Source organism: Emydura macquarii, unplaced genomic scaffold, assembly GCF_026122565.2.
Source record: "Emydura macquarii macquarii isolate MOO-44397 ecotype Brisbane River unplaced genomic scaffold, CSIRO-AGI_Emac_v2 contig_1876, whole genome shotgun sequence".
Taxonomy (NCBI): Eukaryota; Metazoa; Chordata; order Testudines; family Chelidae; genus Emydura; species Emydura macquarii.
The window spans coordinates 27,263,262-27,290,029 of record NW_027132013.1 but is presented as its reverse complement, the minus strand read 5'-3'; the positions used below and the strand labels follow the sequence as shown (position 1 = coordinate 27,290,029).

The 26,768-nt window shown below is 37.4% G+C and overlaps 1 protein-coding gene across 3 annotated transcripts in view; it reads left to right on the top strand.

The window, feature by feature from the left end:
- The window catches only part of RYR3 (ryanodine receptor 3), a 477,864-nt gene that overhangs the window by 206,836 nt on the left and 244,260 nt on the right, over window positions 1-26,768 (top strand). For all 3 annotated transcript variants that reach the window (XM_067558027.1, XM_067558029.1, XM_067558028.1), the window contains 10 exons: window positions 605-688; window positions 3,172-3,331; window positions 3,882-4,029; window positions 11,960-12,165; window positions 13,127-13,301; window positions 20,464-20,672; window positions 22,593-22,777; window positions 23,557-23,593; window positions 24,079-24,239; window positions 24,887-25,052. In XM_067558027.1, the coding sequence (XP_067414128.1) occupies window positions 605-688; window positions 3,172-3,331; window positions 3,882-4,029; window positions 11,960-12,165; window positions 13,127-13,301; window positions 20,464-20,672; window positions 22,593-22,777; window positions 23,557-23,593; window positions 24,079-24,239; window positions 24,887-25,052 (1,531 nt within the window). The remainder of the gene's footprint in view (window positions 1-604; window positions 689-3,171; window positions 3,332-3,881; window positions 4,030-11,959; window positions 12,166-13,126; window positions 13,302-20,463; window positions 20,673-22,592; window positions 22,778-23,556; window positions 23,594-24,078; window positions 24,240-24,886; window positions 25,053-26,768) is intronic.

Sequence of the window (26,768 nt, the reverse complement as noted above, 5' to 3'; positions counted from 1 at the left end):
TCAAAACAAATCAAGTTTTATTTATAGGTTGATTCTGACATTTTAAAATTCATCTCAGTGTGTTGTATGGTTTCAAAATGTGTAAGTCATATGGACAATATGGTTCAAATTGTGTTGAAAATACTTTATTCAATTCCTGCTGACTTCATTGGGAATTCTATGTGCATATTCTATGTGCAGAATTTGGCCCTTTATTTGCAGAGATATAGAGAAGAAAACAGAGTTAAATTCTGCTCACTTTACTCATGATAAAAGTCCCATGTGAGTGTAACTTGCAATGGACTACTCTTTGCAGAAGGACAAGCAACTATGACTCATATATTTTTTGAGACACTAATTTGCTTTTTTTTTTTACTTTGATACTAATGTCGTCATTTCATTTTCTAATCAATCCTATTTCTGCTGACTTTTGATAAATCAAAGTCTTTATTTTTCCAAAGCCTGTAAATCCGAAATTATATTAGAAGTGCATTTTAAGTGTTTTGAATATGAAGAACTACTAATAACACAAAATAATTTAAGAGAATTCTATATTTTTCTTTAACACCTAATAGGAGCTGTAACTTCATTTTATTTTGCCACAACTGACTTTTTATCTTTATAGAACTCTTTTGGCCCTTGGATGCCATATTGTTCATGCTAATCTAGCAGCTGAGGAAGATCTCAAGAAAGTAAAACTTCCTAAAAAGTATGTATCTTAACAATCATAGTCATACGTCAATTATAATGATTAATTATTTGTGTTACTTAAACATAAAATATTCTTTGCAATTGTTTTGGTAATCATTATTTTAAGAAATTTATGTTCAGATGATAATGCTGACTGTGAAGGTGCTATAAAAGTTTCACATATACAGACTGCCTGTGCATATGAATGCTAACTTGCGACAGCAAATTTTTGTTTCATCACCTGACCTCTGATGATTGCTGACTGCCAATCTTGCTGTATTATGTCATCCTGTGGAGTGGCTGTGAGAAAAATAGCCATGCACTGGTGACTATATTGAGCCAGCATACTCTTTTATCTTGTGATGTGAGCCTTGTGCGACCCCAGAATAGACAGTTAGTGAAAAGTTAAAATTATTTAGAAAGTCTCTTTTATCATGTAGCAAAATATAGTAGATGATACCATACTGTACTTAGAAGGGTATATTCCTCTTCCATATAACTCTCTCCATTTTCCATTTACTTTTTCATTTTGGGAAAAGTATTATATCATATACAAAAATTTATGAAGACAAAAGACTAATATCCCTCTACTCATATTTAAATTACTTATAGAACCTGAAAAAAATTAAATTACATAAAAAAGACATCTAAATAATAGCTGTTATGCAAATTATTATGCAACGCTAGGAAAACACAGTTCAATATTATTGCATAAATTAGGTATTCTCAGCATTCTTAGCTTTTGCATGTTACTTTTTTGTCTGTATAAACAATTTTTCAGTATTAAAAAAGAATTGGAGATAACTTTTAAGAAGTTGGGATCATCCTGCAAACACGTACACATATGGGATGCTCATGGGCATAAATATGTTCAAGATCAGACCCTAAGCGGTCTAAGCAAGGTCAAGTTTCCTTTAAGGCATTTGCCTTTAAAAAGGTCTTTTCCAAATGATAGTATGGTAGAGAACAATTCAATGCTGGAGGCTTCATCGGAACTTTAATGGAGTAGTTTTATTTTGATTTCCTTCTTGCTCTAAATCCTCAAAGAGCTGAGTTCACTATTGGTTTGAGGACAGGGCCACTGGTGGCTGAAAGTCTGACAATGGAGAAGCTGAATTAGTGCAAGGCTGCCACAGCATCTCTTCCACTTAAGGGCCTTCAAGCAACCTGCACAGCCCATAAAGTGGCAAAGATAGTGAAGGGAACATGCTGCTTCACCACACATCTGATGCAGCCTCTGCTGCTAGGGATCTCATTACACTCCTGACACAATTTAAAGTTGCCATCCTTTTGCAAATTCTGAAGACATAGCTGCAGTCCTGGTCCACAACTGAATCTTTCTGGCAGAGGACAAGAGACGTGGGCACTTCCATGTAACAAAAGTAATGAATTCAACTCTACATGGAAAGAATAAGTTTTATGATTCTGAAGAGAGCAGTAAATTTAGTAATTCTGAGAGATGATGACCTTGAACCATTTGATGACATTAGTGAAGGAGACCTTTTGCAAGATTTTAATTGCCAAAAGCATTTTTCAGCCATAGTAAAACTCTTTTGATGTTGTTCCTTTTTACAAAAAGCAAACTAAAAGCCAGTTTGTGTCTATGTTCATCATATATATAATTCATATGAAAAACACTTGAATAGATTGTTGCTTTTATGGTTTGTGCAAGGTAAAGTACCTTCCCACTATATTGCATCTCTAGGAGAGCTATGGTTTAATTCATAGCACAAAAGGCTTTAATCCTTTTCTAAACTGCTTGCTAGAATATGAGGCGCCACTGAGGTCAGTGGAAGTTGCTTATTGCGAGGTTTTTTGAGTGTCTGCTTGTATATTAATGGCCTAATCCTGCAAAAGCAAAATGTTCATGCTATTCAGTGACTGCTTTGCTTGCTTAAGGTTTTCAAAACATTTGATGATATATTTAAACTACATTTTAAACATAATACTCTACAGAAAACTGGGAAGATGTCTTAAAATACTTGGTTTTATTTATCTTATGCAGTTATATATAAAGACATTAAAGGATATAATCATTAGATGCTAGTGTATGTGAATAGAAAGCATACTACTTAAAAAGAAATCTACATTCTACAGCTTACATGATTTTTTTAAAATACCATTAATCTTCAAGTCAAATATTACAGAAATGTTCAAAATATAAATATGTCTTCTAATGCTTAAAATATAAACATATACATCTAAATTTCTGCTAAAAAGCAGAGTGTATAACTTTTTGTTATTTGTTTTACAATAGCTATTTAAGAACCCAAGCAAGGATTTTGGTTCCATTGAACTAGGTGCTGTACAAATAGGTGGTAAATTAGAGTGTCTGCCCCACAGAGCTTCCACATGTTGGGTCTTGCCGTGACTTACAATGCATTCCACAAATAAATGGGGAGTGAGGGATGGAGACAGAGGGGAAACAATCATATTAAATGTATTTTTTTAAAGTTTGCTGAAATAATTTTCACTATTACCATTGTTTTTATTGGGTTATAGTTACATGATGTCAAATGGGTATAAACCTGCCCCTCTAGATCTTTCTGAAGTGAAATTGTTACCTTCTCAAGAAGTTTTAGTTGATAAACTTGCAGAGAATGCACATAATGTCTGGGCAAAAGACAGAATAAAACAAGGATGGACCTATGGCATTCAGCAGGTAAAAACCATTTTGTCAGGGACATTTGAAAGATGTAGAACTGATGAGTTTTAGAATATTTAAAGTACTTTTTTTTCTGAATTGGTTTGTGGATGCTAGATATGATGAAAAGACAAACATAGATTGTACCATATATCTAAGATCTGAAAAACTTTAATAGACTTTGATCCTGCAATTGGTCCATGGATTGCATGGACCATCTGCATCGATCTAATTATAGTTTTCCTTTTAAACTAGTAACACTATAGAAGTAGTGTTTCACACACTTAGTTAATTATTTCCTTAGATTTCTCTCATTCTTGCTTTGTATGCTGTAGCAGTTACTGACTTTTGTGTTTATGTATTTTATTTATTAGCTTTTGTATTTATAAAAGTGCTTTTTATTGATGATATAATTATGATTTTATGTTGAGAAAAAAAAAGACCTGTAAGCCTAAATTGTATATAGAAAAGGAAGAGCATAAGTTAATATTGACTGTCTCATTACATACATGCTGTGTGAGGTTTAAACACAATTTCCTTTAAATTCTTTCTTCTGACTTCTTTTTAGGACCTTAAGAACAAACGAAATCCTCGACTGGTGCCATATGCATTGTTAGATGAACGTACTAAGAAATCAAATAGAGATAGTCTTCGTGAAGCTGTTCGGACTTTTGCTGGTTATGGATATAATATTGAGCCACCAGACCAAGACCTAGGTATGTCTTGTAAATACTAATTCTTCAACTAGTAATTCTTTGGGTGTGCATGTGCCTTTGAATGAAGATTTTTGGTAGCAGTGCCTGTTCAGCTTGTGCATGCTCTCCAGACATCTTTATGCCCCACACCAAAGATATCTAGAATTTTCCTATGGCCTGAGACTAAGCATCTAGCATACTTGCTTCCAGATTAGTTTAATCTTCATGTTAGTGTAGTTACTTAATTTAGTTGTTTTTATGATTTTGATAATTTTTATTTTATTCCAACTGAGGGACTCTCCTTGGGGGTTGTCATTGCAGAGGCTTGCCAGGACACCCAGGCTGCATACACTCTCATACTGGGAGTCCATCCCAGTTAGCAATGGACATTCTCAGTGCCTCTGCTGTTTAGGAGACACTCATGTATGTAATAACTATAAGATTTCCACATCTTTTAAAAGCAGATCTAGAAAAAACAGGGAAATCAAATTTAGACTCCATATGATGGGGCAAGCCCTAAGACCAGCCTCAGATCTGGGATCAGAGACCCCTTCCACACAATGGCCTTTGAGTGCACTTAATGCTCTATCTACACTATGTCCGGCTCGCTGAGATCTTCGTGAGAAAAGGGCACCAAAGCTACCAGAAAGGCTCCAAGGAAGAGTTCCAGCACTCCCACCAAAGAGCCTTCTTCACAGAAATCTGTCACTTCAGAGATTGACCATTTTGAAGACCTCAGATCACAGAAGTACTGGGAGCTTATTGAAAACTTCCAGTTCTTCCAGCAGCCATGGAACCAAGCATTCTTCAGTACCAAAACTGCCGGTGGTGCTGACCAAACATGATCTCTCCAGAAGATATTCTAAGTCCTCTGCACTAAAGAAACAAGTATCACCTATGGATTCTTCTGTGCTACCATTGGTACCTAAACTGGTATCCCAGACTGCTATGCCACATAAGCTATCAACATTTTTGGTACTGATATCAGCCACTAGACATGTTCCACTGAAGCAATAAATGTCTGTGGTACCAGTGTCATCTTCCAGGCAGGCTCTACTGAAACATTCAGGACCCTCAGCACCACTGCTGATTGCAGTCTTTAAACCCAGGTCAGGTACACTCCGTATTGCTGGAGATCAAATACTGAAAAGACCTGCTTGTCTCAGATGAGCTGGAGTCTCCATTATTAAAGGGTACTGAATGTTTGTCAGTACCCAGATCTGCTGAGTCACTGAGACCTTATCTTTCTCAGATACCAGGAACATACAAACCATGTCAAGCAGGCAATGTCATCACCTTTGTTGTCCACCCTATGTCTTGATTATGGTAAGGATGATTCCTCTGATCCTAAGAGCTCTGTCCAGTGATCTCTTATCTACCACAAAAGGGACATCTCCCCTGCCATCTGGAAAGGGAATTTCCAAGACAGAAACAATCTTGTGCCCAATCTCACTGGTTTGATGAACAGTGGATGCCCCCTCACACCATGGTTCCCCTCAGTGGGCATATTGGGACCTATGGCTGTTTATTGCCAGTAGTTCTCAAGATCTCTGAGTTACTCCCATGGGGAGCATAAAAAAAGATACTGATCTCTTCCATTCCTTCCTTGTCAACGGCCTGATTCTTAGGAAAAAACTTTCGAGGAGCAAGAGGCCAGAGTGGACAAGGTGACACATCAAACAGATATCTCCTCATCATGGTCAGATGATGCTGTCATACTCCCGCCTCTTGTTTTGGCAGACAACTTCAAGCACAGTCAGGAACAGATGAAGTGTATCACTGATTCAGTCAAAATTCCTTTAGAGGAGTCCCAAGAGTAGCAACATTAATTTTTGGACATCTTACACTCAACAGCTTCTTCACAGGTCGTGTTACCAGTGAATGAGGCTTCACTGGAATCTCCCAAGACCATCTGGCAGACTCCTGCCATGCCACCCTCTGTATGTAAATGGGAAGGAAAAAGCACTATGTTCTACCTAAGAATTCAGAGTTTTTGTTCTCTCACCCAAAACCAAATTCTCTAGCTGTGAAGACAGTCAACAAGTGTGGCAGACAGCACTATGCAAAGACTAGACCTTACGATCAGGACCCAAGATGACTTGATCTCAGAAGAGTTCCGTGCCTGCAACCCTTCAATTCAGATCACAAATTATCAGGATCTGTGGCAAAGTACAACCACAATAATTATATTAATTTCAGCATCTTTACTGAACACCTTCCTGAGGAACTTCAAGAACAGTTCAAGGCCATATAGCTGAAGATCAGCTCTTAGCGAGGACCTCATTGCAAGCCTCCCTAGGCGTAGATGAAGCTGTGACTCAGTCAATCACCATTGTCATCATATATCAAGCATCTTGGCTGCCCCTGCATAGGCATCTTGGCTGCCTCTGCATGACTTTTATATGAAGGTCCAAAATACCATGGAAGTCCTTTTTGATGAACTTAAACTTTTTTTCTGAATCCATAGGCGAATCCTTACATACCTAAGATTTGAGGGCCACACTCAGGTCTCTCAGAATATATGTGCCTACAAATAAAATAAAATTTAATGTATCTCGGACTGTGCAGACACTCTGATTGGACCAATTTTCTAACTGTCATTGATCTACAGAAGCCAAGAAAAAGGCCAAGGTATCAAAACAAAATACCTCCTACCATGACCACTACCACCACCCAACTGTCGATTTTGAGCAAGCGACAATTTTGCTGGTTTGGTCAAGGACTCAAAACACCCCTGTTTCAAAAATCTTCAGCTGCACCACCATACTCACATCCCACACCTCAGAGATTGGCTTTCCCATTTTTGACCTACATGGGAACATATTATGTCCAACAAATAAATTTTGGAGATTCCTCCATCCATTCCTGTGGAACTCCTTGCCAGAGGATATTATGAAGACCAAGACTATACTCGAGTTGAAAAAAGAACTAGATAAGTTCACGGAGGATAGGTCCATCAATGGCTATTAGCCAAATGGGCAGGATTGCTGTTTGCCAGAAGCTGGGAATGAACGATGGGATGGATCACTTGATGATTATCTATTCTGTTCATTCTCTCTGAAGCTCCAGGCATTGGCCACTGTCGAAAAACAGGATACTGGGCCAGATGGACCATTGGTCTGACCCGGTATGGCCATTCTTATGTTCTTATGTTCATTTTACTTCTGTTCTGCCATCCCACCTCCCTTTCCTGAGCAACCCTACAAACACTTCCTGAGACAGGAAGTCATCTCTCTCCAAAGCACAGGTGCCATAGAATGAGGTCTGGTCTGGTACAGAGGAAAGGGTTTCTATTCCAAGTACTTGCTGGTTCCAAAACAGAATTGGGAATGGAGACAATTTTAGATTTCAAATGCCAAAACATGTTTGTGAATTCAGGATGGTAACTTTTGTGGCTATAATTACATCACTAGATTCTACGGATTAATTTTCAGCCTTCAACGTTCAGGATGCAGATTTTCACATCGGAATTCACGCCTCTCACAAGAAATTTCCCCACTTTACAGTTGGTCAGGATCACTTCCAGTACTGAGTGTTTCCCTTTAGTCTCGCCTCCACCCCAAGGGTATTCTCAAAGATTCTGGAAGTAGTAGCCATCTACTTTTGTTAAATGGGGATAATAGTCTTTCCATACCTCAGCGATTGGTTGTTGAAAGGCTGGTCTTTATATCCTAAACATACATAATCTAGCCAGGATGGTTACTGTCCCTTGTCAAGTGCTGAACTCACTCAATTAGTGGAAAGACCCATCCAAATTTTAATTAAGAGCAGTCAGAAATGCCTATTTAAACTTTCTTCTGTTCATCAGGGGCCAAGCTATAAAAATCAAGGTAGACAACATAGCTAGCATGTTTTACATAAATCATCGGGGGGAGTGAGATTCCCCCTCCCTCTGTGTCAAAGCAATATATAGAACTGTAGTACAGCCAACCACATCCACATCTTACCATTTTCCTACCAGGCATTCAGAATAAAATGGTTGACAATATGAGCAGCACTTCTCCAAAGATTATGAGTGGAAACTCTATTTTCACGCTCTTAGACACATATTTCTAATCTGGAAATTCCCAGAGGTGGACTTCTCTGCAACTGCTGCCAACAAAAAAGTGCAAGAAATTCTGCTTGAGGGGAGGACTGGGTCATCAGTCCCTAGAGGATGCATTTCTTATTCTTTGGACACAGGACCTTCTCTATGCATATCTACCCACACCTCTCCTCTTGAAGGTGCTGAACAAGATCAAGCAGAACAGAGATAGATTGATTCTAATTGAACCAGATTAGCTGAGACAAATATGATGCCCTTTTCTGATTTGTCATAATTCCTGCCCAGAATTACACCTTCTGACCATTTCTCATATGCTAACTCAGAATTCTGGTTGGACTCTTCATCACAGCCTGAATATTCTTTGACTCAGGAGTTGGCTCCTCATTGGTTCTCAGGGACAGAGACTTCCGGTGCAGCAAAAATACAGCAGGTATTATTAAACAGCAGGGACAGTATCTATACAAAACAATTACCTTAAAAAAAAAAGGAAGCGATTTCATCACCAGAGTGTCCAGGAACAGTTTTCACCTATTCCCTTTTTCCTCTCTGAGGTTCTTGATTACCTGTCGGAATTAAAAAACAGTCAGATCTTTCCATTAGTTCCATTGAGGTTCACTTGGCAGCTGTCACTGCCTTTCACTCTTCTCTAGAGGGATTCTGTGTTTGCCCACCCCATGATGGCAAGATTCATCCAGGGGTTGACTGAATCTTGTCCTGCAGATTAGAGAGCTCATCCCCCTATAGGATTTAAACCTGGACCTTAACTGGTTTATGAAATCTCCCTTTGAATTACTGACTACCTGTTCTCTACTTCATCTGCCTATGAAGATGACTTTCTTGGTGACCATCACTTCTGTTTAAAGAGTCAGTGAAATGGAGGCTTTAATGGCAGACTATCCCTTTACAATATTCTTCAGGGAAAAGTTTTGTTGTTTTTACTTAAAGTGTCTTCCAAATTGTATAATAATCAGGTTATTCACCTTCCTTTTTTCCCCAAAGCCACACCTGCCCAGGAAGGAAGTGACCCTCCATATCTTGGATGTCAGAAAGGTGTTAGCATTCTGTCTGGACAGAACCAAACCATTTAGAAAGTCTCCCAGACTGTTTGTTCCATTTGCAGACAGATCCAAAGGATCCACAATTTTCACTCAAAGACTTTCAAGGTGGATCTCTGGATGTATTATCTCTTGTTATGAGACTGTCAGTATTCAACCTCCTTCTTAAGATACAAGGTCTGCAAGATCACAGGCTACTTCTATGGCACTCTTGAAATATATTTCAGTTGCACAGATTTGTAAAGCTGCAATTGGGACCTCAGTGAATACTTTCTCCAAGCACTATGCCTTTGTTCATGCTTCTAGATCAGACACTGTGGTTGTCAATGCACTTTGGTCTTCCATGTTAGATCCAAACTTCCTCCTCATTCCATGGATACTGCTCAGGAGTCACAGAGGATAACTACACAAAGAAGAAGAGATTACTCACCTTCTGCAGTAACTGGTGTTTTTTCAGCTGTGTATCCCTCTCCACTACTCACCTTCCTTCCCCTCTGCTTCAGAGTTTCATCTCATGGGACTTTGCAGTAGAGAAGTAATTGAGGGAGTTTCGCCTGTACAGTTCTATATATGTTTAGTACAGACCGTGAGGATGTCTGGAGCACTAGCATGGGCTAAATGGGCATTGCTACTGAAAATCTCTGATCAAAGATGCCTGGGCACATTTGCACCTGAAGTAGTTACTACAGTGTAGTTACTACACTAGGTGAGTAAACTCTCCTTCACAGAACTCTTTAATATGTTACGGAAAACTGGACTTCTTCAAGATGTGTGTCACTATGGGTGCTCTACTTCAGGTGCAAATGTGCCCAGGCATCTTTGATCAGAGATTTTCAGTAGCAATGCCCATTTAGCCCATGCTAGTGCTCCAGACATCCTCATGGTCTGTACTAAACATATCGTTGTTTGATAAAGTATCTTATATCTAAAATGTTTTGCATAATGTCTTTCAATATTGTGGCACAGTAAATATTTTTAAGTGAATTATTTTAATCTATAATTACAAAGAACAAATTTACTGAAAATATTTAATCCTTCTGATTGATTGATTAATTTCATTGATTGATTCATTCATTCATTATATAAATCTGAATTTCTTAGATTTTGCCTTATGCCATCTGCTTTTGATTTGTAAAACCTGGAATAATATTGGAATTCTGATTTTCATTTAGAAATCGTTTTAAAATTAAATTCTTTCATGATCTGCTTAAAGCAGTCAAAAACACTGAATGTATGTCCTTTTGTTTCTTTGTAATATAGAAAGAAAACATTAAATATATGTATATTTGTTTTTTAAAGATTTTTTTCTGCTTTTTTTTAGTTTTAGAAGTATAAGGAACATCATGTTTGAACTATACTGTTTTTAGAGGATATCTAGCGTGTCTCAAGGATATTTATTGCAAGCCGTAAAACTTTAATTGAAGGGCAAGGTTGTTGAATCTTAAATAAAGGCTTCCTTTAGCCAAAATATTAGTTATATAAGCTAAATAGGTGTTAACAACAACAAACAAAAACCAGAATGTTAAACATTGTGTCCAACACAACCTTCTGCTCTCAGCTCTTCAACTATCAGTCTTTGCTCTTGTGATGTCACCATTTCCTGGCTTGACAATAATCGGTGAGTCTTTCAGCCTAGACCAGGCCTGAATTTTGGATCTTGGAGGGGGGCATTTGTAAAAACACAAGTGGGGAAAAAATAGTTACAAAAAACCAGAATCTTTCAGGTACTCTTTGTACTATGAAAACAAACCCGATTTTTATTTCCTTTCCAAGTCATCTCTGACTGCTTTTTAAAGGCTCATTCCTGCATCTCTGAAAGTCCAGTGGGAGTTTCACCATTCACTTCAATGGAAGCAGGATTTGGTCTTAAATCGTGGAATGGATTAATTTATTTTAATCTACATTTACTAATCATATTATAATTTCTTGATCTGAAACATATTTCTGTTTACCAAAAAAACTGTAAAATACACTAAATTATTACTCATGAAGGTTGCAGGATCAGTTTTATGTTTCCTAGGTATATGATTGGGCCTGACACCACTCCCACTGAAGTCAACGCAACTTTTGCAAAAATTCAATTGAGTTCAATGGAAGCAGGAACAGGCCTATTATTCCTATAGCTGTAACTATCAGCTAATGTTTAGTAATGTACTCCACTGAATTATGTGCATTTTACAGCAGTATGTACTTGAAAACTTGCTCAAGTGTAGGACATATCTACACCTATGCAGCTTTGTGCATGGGGCTGTTCCTTGGCAAATGAAGACTTATGTAAGCAACCAAAGTTTCTTACACAATCACTCAGTTATAGAACTAGAAATTTTAATCTTGTGTGGCTTTTGTACTGTACTAAATTGTGGATCAGTTAGCTCAATATCGCTCTGTTATTAATATTTACTGGAAGAATTTATAAAGCTTATGTATATGCTTCTTTGTGTTTAAAAACTTATTTGTAAATAAATCTACATAGGAATATTTTTTAACATTAAATACAAACACCCAGACCTAGGAAGAGCTCTGTGTAAGCATGAAAAATTGTCTCTTTCACCAACAGAAATTGGTCCAATAAAAGATATTACCTTACTCACCTTGTCTCTCTAATATCCTGGAACCAATACCAATCCTACAACAATACTGCAAACACAAACATCCTCATGTCATTTAAGAAAAAAGAAAACAAGAGATTTCTCCAAATCCATATTATAAATATGAAGTGTAGTACCATTCTCAGCCATATCATAACAAATAACTATTGCTTTCAGAACTGAGACAGATGGAAAGTTAAACATTGGCATTTTCAGTTGTATTTCATTCTAATGTTGTTGTTTTTTCCTTCTCTTTTTCACAGCTGACCAAACTGTGGAAAAAATCAGCATTGACAAGATACGTTTCTTCAGAGTAGAGCAGTCTTATGCAGTGACATCTGGAAAGTGGTACTTTGAGTTTGAAGCTGTGACAGGTGGAGATATGCGAGTTGGCTGGGCAAGGCCAGGCTGCCGGCCAGACATAGAATTGGGAGCTGATGACCAAGCATTTGTGTTTGAAGGCAGCAGAGTAAGTAAATTTAGTTACAAAATTTAAGTGATGTTAGTTTGTTTGTAGTTGTGAACAGGATACACAGTGGCATTGTAATGTGGGTGGTTTTGAGCAGACCTGTTAGAAACTCTGAGATTCATATAAAAGTTTTTCTCTCTGAGCTACAAAAGGTGTTCATACTCTACATCATCCATATGTTCTAATTTTACACACTGTGACTAATTCTACAGAGACAGATTTCTGTTATGTTATCTTCTTGGATTCCATGTAATTCATGGAAAAGACTCTATTTCAAGTCAAAAATAACAAAAGCATTTTAGTCAGATAAGGCACTTAGTTTTAGGCAAATGTCACTTCACAATGATAAAACATAAAAGATGCTTAGCACATTAATAGTCACAGGACCTCTCTCTCTCTGTCTCTGTCTTTCTCCTCTTCTTCCCCTTCCCTTTTTCTTAATCTTGACTCCTTAAAGAAGAAAAGGTGAATGATGATATTGTACATAGGACTTGGAGTCCTTTGATCTGGATTCTCATCCCAGTTCTGATGTGCTGTGTGACCATAGCCAAATCATTTAATGTCTATGTTTCTCAATGTCCCCATATAAAAATAGAGAAGATACTAGCCTACAGAACCTCAAAGGGGTGTTGTGGGGCTTAATTTTTTAATGTTCATGAATCTCTTTGAGATCCCCTGTATGAACAGCAATAGATAAAAACAAAGAACTAATAGTAGAGTCCCATCACTGATGAAATTCTTTCATTACAATTATATCTTAGATTTGTTACAAATGATTCATATATATTAAGATTTATTTTCTTATTTAGAATGTTATGTCTAGAACCTATTATCATATGCAGTATAAACCCATTGATTGTCAGTGTGTGTTAGCTTCCCTTTTCTCCCCTTGCTTTGAATCTCTCTTGCAGCAAAAAGGAAGTGTACTGACTCTTATTTCTGAACCTCTGTTCTTTTTTAGGGCCAGCGTTGGCATCTAGGCAGTGGATTCTTTGGACGAAACTGGCAACCAGGAGATGTGGTTGGTTGTATGATAAACTTAGATGACAAGTCCATGATCTTTACTTTGAATGGGGAGTTGCTTATAACCAATAAAGGTTCAGAACTTGCCTTTGCTGACTTTGAAATAGAAAATGGTAAGTTGAATCTTATTGTTTTTAAAGTTACACTGCAAGCATATAGGAAAAATTAGGGAAAAATTATGTTCCACTACAGATTTAAAATGAATTAAGAATTTTGAAATTGTATTGTTGCAGATGAATCTGCCTATTTCCATTTAATTCCTCATGTCCTGGGATTTGACGTCCTTGGCCTCCAGCTCTGACAGAGCAACTCAGAGCCTTTAGCTGAGTGAGGGGAATGAGGAAACTTACCTACTGTTGAATCCAGTGTTCTTACCCATCTAGTCTTTTGTTGGCCAAATGATTGTGCCTGAATGGCCCAAACCTAATCCTTTTGGTGTTTCCTGAGGCTCAAGGGCCGTTATCAGCTAGTAGTCTTGTTATGTTGCAATGTAAAGCCTGAAATGCAATTAAAAGATAATTAATTATTTAGAGGGCACTGTGATGAAAGGGCTCTGCAAGCCCTGAACTAGAAATAGAAAAATAGGTTTCGAACAACATGCAGTACTGAACCATCCCTTTCACCAGGAATAATGGTAAGAACTGACCACCACAAATCAGCAGAGATAACTATCTAAACTTAACTAGATAAAATGTGAAAGGAAAAAATGTACTCCCAGATCAAGGATTAGTGGGCACATCACATGAAAAAATAAACTTGAATGGCTACGATATTTTGTTGTATTATAGTATGAACTAGACTTATACATTTTAGTAAAAAGTGAGGGCTTGTACAATGAAAGCAACTTTTGGGACAACCATATGTTTAATTAGTGTTTTTAAATTCTTCACACAAATTTATATTTGATAGAGCCACTTTGGAAAATGTGTATGACTTTCATGTTAAGCAATGAAGATTATCATCAATCAAATACATTACCAATGTTAATGTTTTCATTCCAATTTTTCACTGGAAAGTGAAATATGTATAGTTAAAAGAGAGATTCTCAAGCTTGATAGACCCACAGTTGACCTTAAGCACTTTAAAAAAAATCTGTCTTTAAAGTCCCTATAATGTGGTGGTCCCTATAATTCTTAGTCCATTCCCGGAAACCATTACTCATGAGTAAGGACAATTCATAGTAGTAAGGATTTTCAGGATCAGCTTCCTATGGGAGGGGAAGGGTCCAGAAATGCATTACTGAAGGTCTGTGCATATTGATCAAACTGCTTGTGCAGCTTTTGCCTAATGGAGGAAAGTAAAATATCAGTAAGGAAACAGATTTTAGATTCATGCTTCTGAAAGTTAATATAGACAATATTAATCTAATTAAAATCATGACATACCAGGGTATAATCCAGACCAATTTGTAGCTGTGTCACCCCCTGCTCTGTGATCTGTGTTGCCCTTTACAATGCTTTGCTGCTGTAGCCTCCAACCCGGACTGCTCATAAACAACCTCCAGCATATAAGTAACTCCCAGCTATATCTGTGTGTGTGCTACAGTCAGCCAGCCACACCATGGCTCTTGCCAACCTCCAAGATTTCCACAGGGTGACCCCAACAAACTCCCAGCCCCAGCCCCAGAAATGTATGTCCTGTATGTATGTATGTCCTGTACTGCCCAGCCCCCTTCTAGATAGTACAAATATGCTGACTCTGTTATTCTAGGCACAACATTTATTATTCCTAATGGAATACCCAGATATTTCAACTTGAACACAATGAATTAGATAAAACAAGTTCATTAACTTCAAAAAAAGAGATTTTAAGGGAGTACAAGTAATGAGGAATAAAGGTCACAAATGGATACAAGAAAAATAAAGATAAAATGATTACTGGTGCCTAATTTAAAAATACATTAGATTAAAAACAAAATTTTCTCACACATGCTTCAGCAGATTTCTGACCAAACCCTCAGGTCAGGACCTGTCCTCCAGAGTCCAACAGCTGCTTCCTATGTCTTTTCAGAATGTGATGGGCAGGGAAAGAAAGAGAGAGAGATGTCTTGAGGTATTTGTCCCTCCTTTTTTATAGTTTCAGTCCCCCTCTTGACAAATATTTCCAGCTGGGACCTAGGAGACAAAGGGTCTCTGTGGAAGGATACTGCCTCTTGGGGTTTGTTTGTTTGTTTGTTTTTTTACTAAGATGTAGATTTTTGTCTCTGCCCCCTTTCCTGCCAAAGAATGGCCACTTAGCAAGTAATGGTCCATCAGCTTTGTTTACACCTGGCTGAAGTGTCAGCTTGCTCTTCATCTCCTGGTTTGGCCACTCTACAGATTTTTCTGGGAAACATACTTTTAATCACAATCTCATTTTATGTTTATAACTTCACATATAATGCTTCTATGTGCATTTTGCCATGATAATACTGTTCAGCAAATTGTGAGTTTTTAAATGATACCTCACAAGACATACTTTGTACAAACATTAGTACAATAGTGTGTTGGGCATGAACACAGTGGTATATTCAGTCATAAAAATACCTTGACATTGTTCTGTTAACTAATTGCCTGCCTCGGTTTGCACAGTTCATGATCACTAATATAAATAGCTTTGATTTTGAATAGACTTTAAGTCAATACTAATTGATCAGGACGTGCAGTTGAATGAAGACAAACACATAGGGATGGATTTAAGTACCAGGCTTAAATCCCACTGTGTTTCTTCCTGATACCATAAAAACATAAGAATAGAAACCATAATGGGTCAGACCAATGGTCTATATAGCTCAGTATCCTGTCTTCTGACAGTGGCCAATACCAGATGCTTCAAAGAGATGAACAGGGCAGCCATCTAATGATCCACCCCATGTTGTCCAGTCCCAACATCTGGCAGTCAGATGCTTAGAGACACCCAGAGCATGGGGTTGCATCCCTGACTATCGTGGATAATAGTATTGATGGACCTATTCTCCATGAATTTATCTAATTCTTTTTTAAACCTAGTTATACTTTTGGCTTTCACAACATCCTCTGCAATGAATTCCACAAGTTGACTGTGCGTTGTTGAAGAAGTACTTCCTTTTGTTTGTTTTAAATCTGCTGCCTACTAATTTCATTGGGTGACCCCTAATTCTTGTGCTATGTGAAGGGGTAAATAACACGGCCTTATTCACTTTCTCCACACAGTTCATGATTTTATAGAGCTCCATCATATCCCTCCTCAGTCATCTCTTTTCCAAGCTAAAATAGCCCAGTGTTTTTAATCTCTCCTCATATGGAAGCTGATTCATACACTTAATCATTTTTGCTGCCCTTCTCTCTACCTTTTCCATTTCTAATGTATCTTCTTTGAGGTGGGGCAACCAGAAATGCATGTAATATTCAAGGTGTGAGCATACCAAAGAATTGTATAGTGGTATTATAATATTTTCTGTCTTCTTATCTATCCCTTTCCTAATTGTTCCTGTCATAGCTTTTGACTGCTGCTACACATTGAGTGGATGTTTTCAGGGAACTATCCACAATGACTTCAAGATCCTTTTCTTCAGTGGTAATAGCTAATTTAGGCCTCATCATTTTGTATGTATAATTGGGATTATGTTTTTCAATATTCATTATTTTGCATTTATCATCATTGAATTTTTTCTGCTCTTTTGTTGCCCTGTCACCCAGTTCTGTGAGATCCCTTTGTAACTTTTTGGAGTCTGCTTTGGACTTAACTATCTTAAGCAATTTTATATCATCTGTAAACTTTGTCACTTCACTATTTACCCCTTTTTCCAGATCATTTATAAGTACTTGAATAGCACTAGTCCCAGTTACAGATCCTTGGAGGACTCCTCTATTTACTTCTCTCCTTTGTGAAAACTGACCCTTTATTCCTTCCATTTTTTTGCTGTCTTTTAACCAATTATTGATCCATGAGAGGACCTTTCCTCTTATCTCATCTGTGCAATATGTTCTGAATGACTCAGTGAGAGCAAAGTAACTGTTATCTGAATTTCCTCACACCTACCTAATATTAGTCATAGAGTGATGGGGGGTGGCCAGAAACTTCCCCTTGAGGATCAGTGCAGCCATAGTTCAGAATTCAAACCACCAAAACCCCCTCTCCCTTTTCCTCCCTCCAGAAGAAGCTCTCTAGTGGGTGAGAGAGCCAACAGCAGCCTTCCCCTTAGCTCTCACCCTGACCCATGGCTGTAGTATTTCTGCTGCTGGAATGGGAGAAGGAATTATCAGCTGTGTTTCCCCAGTGTTCTCTGTTCTTGAAGAAATAGCTATTAGAATAACACAAATACAGATATGTGGAGACAGAAAATGTTCGGTCATCAGAAATGCCAATAGTGGGAAAATGTCTATGTAGATTTAATGAGACTATTCATGTCAGTAAAGTTTCTCAAGTGTCTGAGTGTTTGCAGGTTTAGCCCTCAATTTGGGTCTGTATATAAACCTACCAAAAGTTCATACTGTACATGTTAAAAATCTGACCTAAATATGGGTGAGTATCTACTCAACGTAGAATAAAGCCTGGTTTATTATTGAAATATCTAATGTTCACCCAAACAATTCTTCTCAAGGCGTTACAAAGCCAGCCAACAGGTATACATTTCTGAAAGGCTCTTACTATCTTTTATCTCATTTTTCCAAATTCCCAGGTAACTTGAGCTTTCATTTTGTTCCTTTCTAACCACAGTTATGAATACAAAATTTTAAAAGGCAAACAAATTTAATTGGGGCTTTGATCTGTTAAGAATAATAAGGTTTATATTTAAGTCAGAATATTGGTGATTTAAAGCAATCTTGGTTTTTAGAAGAAGGTTTCAGGAGAGAAAATAAAACCGTATATATCATGAAATCATAGAATATTAGGGTTGGAACGGACCTCAGGAGGTCATCTAGTCCAACTCCCTGCTCAAAGTAGGATCAACCCCAACTAAATCATCTATATTCTCTTATATACATTCTAAATATACTGACAATTAAACTGATAAAAAAATAGCTAGTTATTTTAGGTATTTACTGTAGAGTGCAATTGTTAATCATGAAGTTCAAGACAGTGGAACTGTCTTTGATGAATGGACTTTCTGCCCTTTTGTACTTCACACCTGTAGGGATCCATCTCCTCCCCACAGAAAGCACCCTTGGTTTGCGTGTCCCCCCTCCCCCATCTCTGTGTTGCGTCAGACATCTCAGAGAGAAGGGCTGGGCTTATGTGAAGGGGAGGAACTAATAATCTCAAGGAGTTGTATAGGGATCATTTATATATTTATAAAAAGAACTAATAACATTGGGTAGAGGGGAGGTTAGGGATAGCCTGTAGAAAAGAGAGGGAAACAAAAAAGAAATAAAATAGTCATCAAGCCCAGGATAACTTTCTCTGTGGAGGAAACATGAAGTTATAGTTTCATAGGGAATTTTAAAATGATAATTACATTTTAAAAATATATATGATCCAGAGCCTTCAAATTGCACATTATTAGCCTATGCAAATATATCTCTCTTATTACTATTACCTTCATATTCCCTCCCCGTTTCCCTTCTATTGTTTGTTACACTCACTTCTTGTATCTTGTTTTCAGTTATCTTGTAAACTCTTTGGGAGCACAAGCCATGTCTACCTAGGTACTTGTATAGTGCCTAGCACAAGAAAGCCATGAGACCTTTAGGCACTACTATGATAATAGTGTGAGCAAGTCCCTGTGTATCACAGAGACCTTTTTAAGACCTGCATTCTCAGCACTACAGCACTCCTCCTGTGTGCATTAGAAGCTTTGTAGGAGCACACGGACCTTCTCATCTTTTATATGTTCTCCTGAACCTTGGGCTCTGAATCACATGGGCTTGATAAACTCAGCAGATGGAGAGTTGCCAGTTTGGGGAAATGTGATTATTGTAAATTTTACATGCTCATATAGTTTTTAAAGTCCACCAGAAAATTGCTGCAGAACTTGGGACCATTAAGGGTTTCAAAGCTCTGCTAATACATAGGGAGTTTCTAGGTGGTTTTCCATTGGTCTTCAGCCTGACTCTGAATGCACCAGAAGCAAGTGTGGACCCTGAGGAGAAAGGGTCAAAGGCCTTTAACAAAAAATTTCTTAAGAAAAAAATCAAATCTATCTATCCTTATTTGGGGTTTTGGAAAAGGTTTGTGGCTCAGCCCTTTGTGTTGCTTTTTGACTGCATAGATCATTGTATTTCCTTTCATATTTGATATGTATTTGTATTCAGTTTGTATTTTTGTTCACATAGAAATTGATGCTGATTTTTTTCCCTAAAATAATTTTGGATGTGTAAGTGGTAATTTTATTTATATAACTTTTCCATCCTGAAGGAATGGCGCTCAAAGGACTTTACAAGACAATAAAACATACAAGGCATAGGTGTGGGAGCTAGGCAACCAATTGCCACACATTGGGGAGAAGGGAAATTTTGGCCAAGGATACGCAATGAGACCTCTATTTCTTACAGAAAATGATGTGGAATTTTTAATGTCCACACTGAGCATACATGGCTTTGAGTACTAAGATTTCACCTGAAATATCTCCATTCAGTGAGCTGGATGAAACTATGTTTTATTTGCCTCAGAAGGATTAAGAACTGAGTTGATCCTTCCTGTATTTGAATGGTTCAAGCAAACCAGGGTTTTTCAAACCTGATGGTTAGCCCTCTAAGGGTATATCAATGCTTCAAAGAAAATCCTGTGGCACGGAGTCTCAGAGTCTGGGTCAGTTGACTCGGGCACTGGGCTAAAAATAGCAGTGTAGATGTTTCCACTCAGTCTGAAACCTGGGCTCTAAGATCGACCCTCTTTGCTGGGTTTCAGAGGCCAGGCTCCAGCCCAAGTGAGAATGTCTACACGGTTATTTTTAGCCCCACAGCATGAGCCCTGTGAGGTTGAGTCAACTGACCCAGGCTCTGAGATTTGGCACCGTGGGTTTTCCTTTGCAGTGTAGACATACGCTAAGCCACCTCTTCAACTTCACATATTCTCATTTATGTTTCAGATATAACTGTGCTTTTTTACAAAAATGTGGCAGTAAGGATGAAATTCATCCTGGTGCAGACGTCCCACACAAGGCCCTCTGCAGCAATTGTGCCACACTGAAGACATTTAAAGGGAGGACAGGTGAAGTGGTATGGCCTTGTGTGGGCTCTTCTTGTATCTGAGTGTTAACCTTCCTTAATTCTTAAATGAACTGAGGTTAAATTTATATTGGATAGAATCCAAAATAAATGCTTATGTTTGCTAGATAAATTGTGTTTTTTTTTTTCTGTATTATCATTTATTTAGGTTTTGTCCCAATTTGCTCACTGGGTCTGTCTCAGATTGGCCGTATGAACCTTGGAATGGATGCCAGCACCTTCAAGTATTATACAATGTGCGGCCTTCAAGAGGGTTTTGAGCCTTTTGCTGTCAACATGAACCGAGATGTTGCTATGTGGTTTAGCAAACGCTTGCCAACTTTTGTCAATGTTCCAAAAAATCATGCTCATATTGAGGTAACATTGCATATTAAGAAGACACCTGTTTCTAAACAGTTGACTTAGTCATACCAAGACTCTAAACTCTCACTAATACCTACTATCATCAGGTAATATATAAAGCTATTATTCATAGACTTCAAGGCCAGAAGGGACCATCCAGTCTGACTTCTTACATATCTCAGGCCTCAGAACCTCACCGATCCACTCCTATAAGCCCATAATCTCTGGCTGAGTTACTTAAGTGCTCAAATATTGATTTGCAGACTTCAAGTTATAGAGAATACACCATTTATTCTAGTTCAAACCAGCAAGTGACACATGCCCCACCTGCAGAGGAAGGCAAAAAACCCCACAAAAAACAGTCTGTCTGCCAATCTGATCTGGGGGAAACTTCCTTCTGAACCAAAAATATGGTGATCAGTTAGTGGGCAAGACCCACCAGCCACACACCTGTGAAAGAATATTCTGTCATAACTCAGATCCCTCTCCATGTGGTTTCTGACCTCTGGCCACGGGAGATATTTGCTTATAGCAGTCACAGATGGGCCATATACTATTATAGGTGATCTAATCCCATACATAAATTATTAAACTCAAAACAAGTTAGGTTTTTTGCTTCCTCTGCTCCTCTTGGAAGGCTGTTCCAGAGTTTCAGGCTATGTCTACACTGATGGAGGCAAAGTCGCTGCTATCAGATCGACTTATCTGGATCGACTGAGCGGTCAATGAAGACCCACTCAGTCGATCCAGAAGTTGACGCTATTAATCCACCCCCACAAGTGGCGTAGTGCTGCGTTCCTATCTGCACAGTGCAGTGAAGACGGCGTGCAGAGGAGAAGCACAGTAGTCGACGGGAGTTATGCAAGTTTTCTGCGTAGTTTGCGTAACTCCCATCGAGTGCCGCCGAATCGCCAGGGTAAGTGTAAACCAAGCCTTTCTCTCAGATCGTTAGAAACCTTCATCTAATTTCAAGACTAAACTTGTTGAGGGCTAATTTATATCCAATTGTTCAATGTGCCAACATTGGCCCTTAACTTAAATTGTACCGCTCCTCCCTGTGTTTATCCCCCTGATGTATATATAGAAAGGAATCATATCTCCCCTCATCTTTCATTTGTTTGTCTAAACAAATCAAGATCTTTAAGACTCCTCTTGTAAGAAAGGTTTTCCATTTCTCTGATCATCCTAGTAGCCCTTCTCTGCACCTGTTCCAGTTTGAACTCATTTTTCTTAAACATGGGAGATCAGAATTGCACACAGTATTCCAGATGAGTTTCACGAGTGCCTTGTATAATTGTGATAACACTTCTCTATCACTACTGGAAATATCTCACCTGATGCACCCTAGGATTACATTAACCAAGTCTGTCTTGGCTAATTCCAAATGATCTCTTGTCTGTCTCCTGCTTCATTTGTGATAGTGTTGTCACCCCATGTGGATGTTCATTATTGTTCTTTATGAATGCAATACTAATTCATACCGGTGCACTGCAGTTATTTAGGTACTCAGATCATGCAAGTTTTGGATTCTTTGGTATCCAAATTTATATTTTCTCCCTTTTCTTTTCTTTTTTTTTTTTACCCTTTTTATCTGTCTTCTTTCATTGAGTGCCTGTTCAGTCACCTTTAGCATACGTCAAGATAGAAGTCATTTGGACACTATGTTAAAATTAAAGTGAGAATCTAAAAACACCTTTTGAATTATGAGTATAAGAGATTAACCATACAAATAATATTTGTCTTTCCTGGATTTTTCTCTACTGAACATTTGGCTTGACTTTGTCTTGTGATGATGAAACATTTAAACAGCTACCTGTTCATAATAAGTGAATTCTTAGCCCGTTGAATTCAGCATGAATTAATACAAAATTTCCATGATGTGTTTCTCAGTTTTATAAATGAACTTGAACTTGAAATTATTTTTATGATTTTTAGATCACAAGAATCGATGGAAGTATTGACAGCCCACCTTGCTTAAAAGTGATCCACAAGACATTTGGCACACAGAACTGCAATGCAGACATGATATATTGCCGTTTGAGCATGCCCATTGAATTCCATTCATCCTTTAACTATGGCACTGGCGTGGAAAATGCATCTACTGATGCTTTCCAAAAAAGGTTAGATTTATGTTTAATCATCTTGTGGTAGACTTCTAATCAAAATTTAAAAAATAATTTTCCATTATTCTTTTTTTTACATATTGTGCTTCCCATCGACTTTCCTCCCATACATTGTAATTGTATAGGATTTACGTTACTGATGTTCTTTATTTATTAACAAAACACCAGCGTTTTAAATGTGAAGGTTTAAATAACCTTAAAACAAAACTTTACTGCAGAGGTATCCAAGCAAGAACACAATTTACCCTAAAGAAATGTAGCAAGAGGGCTCTAGTTATTCACTGGCTTGATTTTGAGACGTGTTAAGCACCAACAAATCCCTCGAAGATCAGCAGGATTTGCAGGGATTCAGCACCTCTGAAAACTAGGCCAGAATCTTTTACTTACCTTGACATCTTGAATTTATATTATATAATCCCCACCCCATTTCATATTTCCACTCCTCTTCTTAGTTCCTGTGTACTGCAAATGCAGCAATAAATATGCTCAGGAAAAGGATCATCTGTCTTTGGTTGATTGTTGTAAACCTCACTCTCTCTCTCCAGTTCTTCCTCCTGTCAGTGGGAATGATCACTTATGTATCATCTTCTTTCCTTGATCCTCTCTAGAAAGGCTTGTTGCATTCCATTGACTCAGAGCATGAAATACCATAGTCTACAGCAGCAATTAATCTATATGAGCAACTTATTTCAAGTACTCAAAAATAAAATAGTGTCACTTAATACTTTAAAAGTTTAAACTACCAAATTACTACAAAGCTGCTTTTTCTCCCCCAGAAAACAGAGCCAGGAAACTGCTCTTCACACTACAACAGTAAGTAGATATACTCAGTTATGCATTTCATTACTTAATATTTGCTGCATGGTAACACGCTCATTTTAAAAAGGGGCTGCTGAAAATCCATGGAAAATACCTTCCAGTGATTTTATTTGTGCGTATCCACAGTGGCAAAAATTTTAAAATTTGATGTCTATGTTTACGTTTCTAAATACATATCTAAACCCTGACTTTATTGTAGATTACATCTTCTTTATTATAGTACTATTAATTTTACTAACTATAGTATTTCTATATAAGGACAAACCATTTTCTCATGTTTCAGAGCTTATTTTAGCAGCTTTTACAGAAACATATTTTAAAGAACCATAGACAATATGCATAGTAGTTGTGCTGGTTTTTAAAATTCTCTGTGTATGTGTGATGATATCTTCCTGTTTTTGTTAAGAATGTTTCTTATTTTTGTCTTCATAATAGAATTCAATTTCTATTACTGATACTCTACTTTTTACTCTTTTCAGTACTATTACTCAGTGCGAATATTTGCTGGTCAAGACCCACCCTGCGTCTGGGTTGGCTGGGTAACACCTGACTACCACTTTTACAGTGAAAATTTTGATCTAAACAAAAATAGCACAGTGACAGTTACTTTAGGTGATGAAAGAGGAAGGGTTCATGAAAGGTAAGGGACTTACATAACACTTATTAGAGAATTTTTTTTAAATTACCTATTTACTTGTTGGAATGGAATTTAACTTTATTATCCATAAAGATGAATGAAATTGAAGAAATAATGGATTAGGTTCTAATGCTCATTTAAATTCTAAGTATTAGGTGGAACTAGTCACTAAATCATATATTTGTTAATAAGTATTTTAGGTGGTGCTATTAAAGTCAAATAGGGGACATTCTTCTTCAACTAACAATTTGCCCAGCTCCCCTCCTTTCATTGTTATATCTGAATGATCACACCCAGTGAACTCATGCTTTCCAAATCAAGCATGTTACAGCTGAGTGGCATTCAGAAAAGTGAGAAATTAATTCATGCTTTTGAAATTTGCAAAGAACATTAGGGAGAGCCTTTCCAATCAAATGATAAATGGCTTTTCAAAGTAAGTTTGTGTTCATTTGACAAATGGTCAGTAAAACAAAGTTCTTCTATCTTTTAAGAAGCTCTTTCTTCATCAGTAAAAATCCTGACCTTTCCCACAGAATTTCTAGTTATTACTGAAGAAATAAATGTATGTAATGTACATCTTAACCTCTATATTAATCAGTCACAATCCAGCACGTTATTAATTTTCTTTGTTCTTGATATTTTTTTTTCAGTGTGAAGCGCAGTAACTGCTACATGGTTTGGGGTGGAGATACATTTGCCAATTCCCAGAGATCAAGTCGCAGTAATGTTGATTTAGAAATTGGATGCCTTGTTGACCTGAGTACTGGAATGTTGTCATTCACAGCCAATGGAAAAGATCTTGGCACTTGTTATCAGGTATTAGCAGCTTTTCAGAAAATTAGCTAGCAAGTTGGCTGCTGTAACAAAGATTATAAAGATTGGGTTTTTCTTCTTTGCCAGATATCTAACTTTCCTGTGATAACAGTACATATTTTTGACGTCACTTTCTTTCAGAATTTGTGCTGATAAAATGAAAAACCTATTAATGTAATGCCACATTTCTTTTGTTTCCAATAATTCTTTTAAACAGAGGAAATAGTACTGATATTAACACACACAAAAATATTGATTGGACCTTTCGTCTCTCCTATACTCCAGTATTTTGATTGGTAATTTTTATTTCATTACATTTTATTGAAAAATCATTTTTAATAAGTACCATGCCAAGGGAGGGAGCAGGAATGATTTAGAGTGGAGATGGGTTTTGGCTTCAGAAATCAAATCCAGATTTCAGGCACCCCAAAGTTTGGATCCAGATATCTAGTTTGACTAAATATTTGAATAGGAACCACACACAACTTTTGGATTTTGGTTCAGGTTTTGTATGTCCCCAGAACTCTGGAATTTGTGGATCTGGTGACTGTGTTTACTTCAGTCTCTAGTTAAGTATACTCTTAATTTAACTTACAAACATTTTGCTCTTTTTTCCGCTTAGATGGTGAAACTAGATCGGCCAGTTTTACTGTCTGCGTGTATTTATGCAGTAACTAACACAATACTATCATGTCTGAGTTCGTAGAATGGCAAGGAAATGTTTAAATTTAAAAAATTATTATTAAACTTTAACAATTATGACAATATTTATTTTCTTTTTAGTATTTTGAAATCTTTATTTGCAAAACCTGTACATGGACTGTAAATGCAGAACTGAAAACATAATTTTGCTTACATTCAAAATGCTTCTTCTAAATTTGTAAAACCAGAAATTACTGGGTGATTAATCTATCCCTTCTCTAAACCTGATCTTTCGACTCTGTACGGGACTACTCTGGTTGACTTCAGTAGAATTTCTGTGCAAGGATCTTTTGCAGGATCAGGCCCCCTCCTGCTGCTGTGACTTTAAGAAAGTATCATGATTTCAAAACAAGCTATCCAACATTCAGTCTAGCCCTAAAGAGACCATGTTTCAGATCTAGATGTTTATTTCAATAAAACAATGTTTCCTTGAAATATTGTATCAGCAGTCCACTTCACTTTCTTCCACAGAAGAAGCCTAATAGACTGAACTATTACAAATTATAGTAACTTGAAAAAAAAAGTAATTTGTTATTTAGTAAGTCATTTTTATAATATACTAAAAAAAGCTGTCACTAGTAATACAGATAATAGCATACAGAATCTTCTGGGGGGACGGGCGGAAGGGATATAAACTACTGATGTGATTGTTATCTCTGACCGTCAATGAACAAAAATTATTGACAGCTGATAGCTATTTGGGTATCTATATGAAATGAGCTGGTGGGTCTCACTCTGCTTCCAACTCGGACAAGTGTCTATATAACAAAATCCATCATCAAACTTGGTTCTAACTAGCATCCCTTTCTGACAGTCTTAGGCTATGTCTACACTACAGCTCATGCTGGTATAATTTATATCGCTCAGGGGTGTAAATAAAGTAGTAAAGCTGACAGTAGAGCTGTTGGCTTAGAGTGTCTACATTAGAGAGCTTACAGCAGCATAGCTATAGTGATGCAGCTGTGCCGCCGTAAACTCTCTAGTGTAGATGTGACTTTAGAAGAGACAGCGATGATT